Source organism: Galeopterus variegatus, unplaced genomic scaffold, assembly GCF_000696425.1.
Source record: "Galeopterus variegatus unplaced genomic scaffold, G_variegatus-3.0.2 Scaffold109, whole genome shotgun sequence".
Classification (NCBI taxonomy): Eukaryota; Metazoa; Chordata; class Mammalia; order Dermoptera; family Cynocephalidae; genus Galeopterus; species Galeopterus variegatus.
In genome coordinates, this window is record NW_007726220.1 from 151,444 (window position 1) to 155,054 (window position 3,611).

The following is a 3,611-nucleotide window of genomic DNA, read 5'->3' on the forward strand; positions in this document are numbered from 1 at the left end:
CTCACTGGCTGAGCGAGGTGCGGGTGCGACACTGAGGGTTGCGATCCCGTGGCCGGTCCCGGTCCGGTACGGGCGCGACACTGAGGGTTGCGATCCGCTGCCGGACACGAAAAAAGACAAAAAGGGAAAAAAAAGAAGAAAAAGATGGCAAGAATAGTACAAAGACCTCCCCTATAACCTTTACCCAGATTCATCAATTCTTAACAGTTTGCTCCATTTGCTCTCTCATCTTTACAGATAGCTTTATCATTTTTTCTTCGTAAGCACCAATTGCAGACATTAAGCACCTTCGTGCCCAAGTATTTCAATGCGTTTCCTAAGAATAGTGAGATTCAGAGTATCCCTCAGTTTGGGTTTGTCTGATATTCCCTCAAGGTTAGATTCAGGGTGTGCATATTTAGTCATATATCCCTAGTGCAACATCAGGAGATATGTCCCATGTTAGTGTGTCCCATTTTAGGTAATGCTCTCAAATAATTTGGATAGGGTGCTGTCTGCCAATTTTCTCTGTAAACTTGCTCTTTCCTTCTGTAATTGCTATCCTACAGATTATACCTGATGTAAAGTAAGTTGTAATATCTCGTATTCTTGGCATATGTGTTACCTCTTAAGAATCACTAAGTCTTCCAATCTAGGATTATGATTTTTTTTCATTTTTTCCCCCTCAGTTCCTGTTTTATATCCTTTAATACAACTTCAGCTTTTTTCCACATTTTACCTTGTTAAACATATTCTGAGATTTTTTAGATTATTGAACATCCTGAGTTTTTTTAAATAAGGTATACTGTAATGCTTTGATATAAGATTACTGCCTAATTTTATATTTTTCCAGTATTCTACTTAATTGTAGTTGGCAGGGGGGGGTTGTGGGTTTTTTTGGTTTTGTATTTTGTGGTGGCTGGCTGGTATGGGAATCTGAACCTTTGACCTTGGTGTTACAAGGCTGGGCTCTAGGGCCGAGCCCGTGGCGCACTCGGGAGAGTGCAGCGCTGGGAGCGCAGCAGCACTCCCACCGCGGGTTCGGATCCTATATAGGGATGACCGCAGGTGTGCTCACTGGCTGAGTGCGGTGCGGCCGGTCTCAAAAAGGACAAAAAAAAAAAAAAAAGGCTGGGCTCTAACCAACTGAGCTAACTGGCCAGCCAGCGTCTTTTGATGACAGTATAAAAACTAAGTGAGGTATTATGTGAAAACATAATGTCTAAGTACTTTATCATATTGCCCTTTATATTTTGCAATTTTATATCTTTTGATTTCTTATTAATGCCTATATGTAGAAATTTTCCTTCTGTTTACTTAGAACTTTAATCCCAAATAGCTGCAAAAAAAAATGTTACAGCATCTGTTTATATAATCACGATCTTTCTTAAGTAATGTAGTTTTTTGTTGTTGTTGTTCTTAATATGGTGACTTCTTCAAGTCACACAGTTTCCTTACTGGTGAAATGGAAGTGCTATCCCACTTGCTCTTCCTACTCTTCAGGAATGGGTGTGTGCATTTTGGGTTTTGGTGTAATAATGGAAATTAATGTTAAAATCTACCATGTTTCCCTTCACCAGAGTAAGCTGCACATGGAGGGCTTCCGGAGCCTGAAGGAGGGTGAGGCAGTGGAGTTCACCTTTAAGAAGTCTGCCAAGGGCCTGGAATCTATTCGTGTCACCGGACCTGGTGGGGTGTTCTGTATTGGGAGTGAGAGGCGGCCAAAGGGGAAGAACATGCAGAAGCGTAGATCCAAAGGAGACAGGTGTGGACTGGAAGGCAGCTTATGTAGATTGCTAAGGGCATGCTGAGTATGGAAGGGGGCTTTCTCAGTTCTGCCACTTTGTTGGACCAGGTTGCCAAAGATAAAATGAAGTCTGTGGTCCCGGGCAACATCTGGATAGTTGGGGTGCCTGCAACAGATGTGGGCCAGGGCAGTGCATGAGGAGGACACTGGGGATGACCTAGCTCTTCTGCTGGGGACAAGTAATTTTTCTCGTGAGCTCTAGCCTCAGTGGTTAGTGAGGATGGTGATGCTAACCTCACATGATGATATTAGAACTAAAGGAGACCATGGGTACGTACATGATGAAACAAGATGTTATATCTGTATCTGTTGATTCTTTACCAGGTCTCTAGATGGACAATTTCCTTAATCTTGCTATTGGTTTTAAGCCCTTTATCTCTGAGCAGACACTATTATCTGGCTTCTTTAATTTCTTCTACATTAAGGGTACAGTAGAATCTCAACCTATCCCCCAAACTGCAAATACCAGTTGGGGTCAGTGACTTGCATTCTTCATATTTTTCAAGTTGACATGAATCTGAAGAGATAATCTAGACAATTAGATTTGGAAAGGATTTAGAGATCATCTCATATTTTCATAAATAGGGAGATCGGTCGTCAGGAAGGAAGAGAGAGTAGTGATAAACCTGGACCAGAGCCCAGGTGTCCTCTCTCAGGGGAGGCCTCTAACCTCTTCTGACTCCTTTCGCTCACCTTTACCATCTTGCCTTGTACTAGGTGCTACAATTGTGGGGGTCTAGACCATCATGCCAAGGAATGCAAGCTGCCACCCCAGCCCAAGAAGTGCCACTTCTGCCAGAGCATCAGCCATATGGTGGCCTCATGTCCACTGAAGGCCCAGCAGGCCCCCAGCTCACAGGGAAAGCCAGCCTATTTTCGGGAGGAAGAAGAAGAGATCCACAGCCCTACCCTGCTCCCAGAGGCCCAGAATTGAGCCACACGGGGTGGGGGCTATTCTTTCACTATCAGGAAATTTCAAGAAGCAGGCATCAATTGGCAGAATGGAGAAAGTGGGGATAAGGGTGGGTTGAGGGTAGCTGGCGCTGCCATGTATCTCAGGCCAGGGTTCACTGCATCACCCCTTCTTCCCTCTTCGTGGGGAAGGGGTGAGGCAAAGGAACTCCAACCGTTCTCTATCCAAATACAACTTAAGGGCCTTGGGGGAGTCACTCTAGAACCTGCAGGCTTTATCTGAGGTTCCATCCCAGAATCTCCAACTTTTGAAAGTGGCCAGGATATGAAAGTTTTCCTTTTAAAGAAGGATATGTAGTAATATTTCCCATGCTAGAGTGAAATGATTAAGACCCAACCCACAAGCCACTACATTCTGTGGGAGGGAATCTCTCAGCGTAAGGCAGCTTTTTGTCACATCTTGTTTCATCTTGTTTCCTCGTAACCCACTCTTGGGATGGGGTGCTGGAAACTGTCCCAAGCAGTGGGTTGTGGTGACAGGCAAAAAGGGTGGTTGGGGGGAACAGCTTGCAGACCTTCTGCTCCTAAGCTCATTCCCACCCCATTCTGGGCAATGTGATTTTATTTGCCTCCTTGGATAACTGCACCTTGGGTCCCACTTTCTCCAGGATGCCAACTGCACTAGCTGTGTGCGAATGACGTATCTTGTGCATTTTAACTTTTTTTTTTTTTCTTAATATAAATATTCTGGTTTTGTATTTTTGTATATTTTAATCTAAGGCCCTCATTCCTGCACTGTGTTCTCAGGTACATGAGCAATCTCAGGGATAAGGCAGCAGCAGCTCCAGGTCTGCATAGCAGGAATTCTTTGTTGTTTTATCACCATGGAGAGCAACTATTTGGAGTGTATAGC

General features: G+C 44.3%; 1 protein-coding gene across 1 annotated transcript in view; it reads left to right on the plus strand.

Annotated features, from left to right (window-relative positions):
• Positions 1-2,720, plus strand: part of LIN28A (lin-28 homolog A (C. elegans)) — a 13,707-nt gene extending 10,987 nt beyond the window's left edge. Inside the window, exons 3-4 of the mRNA XM_008586169.1 lie at positions 1,560-1,744; positions 2,504-2,720. Of these exons, the coding sequence (XP_008584391.1) occupies positions 1,560-1,744; positions 2,504-2,720 (402 nt within the window). The remainder of the gene's footprint in view (positions 1-1,559; positions 1,745-2,503) is intronic.
• Positions 2,721-3,611: the final 891 nt, after the last annotated feature.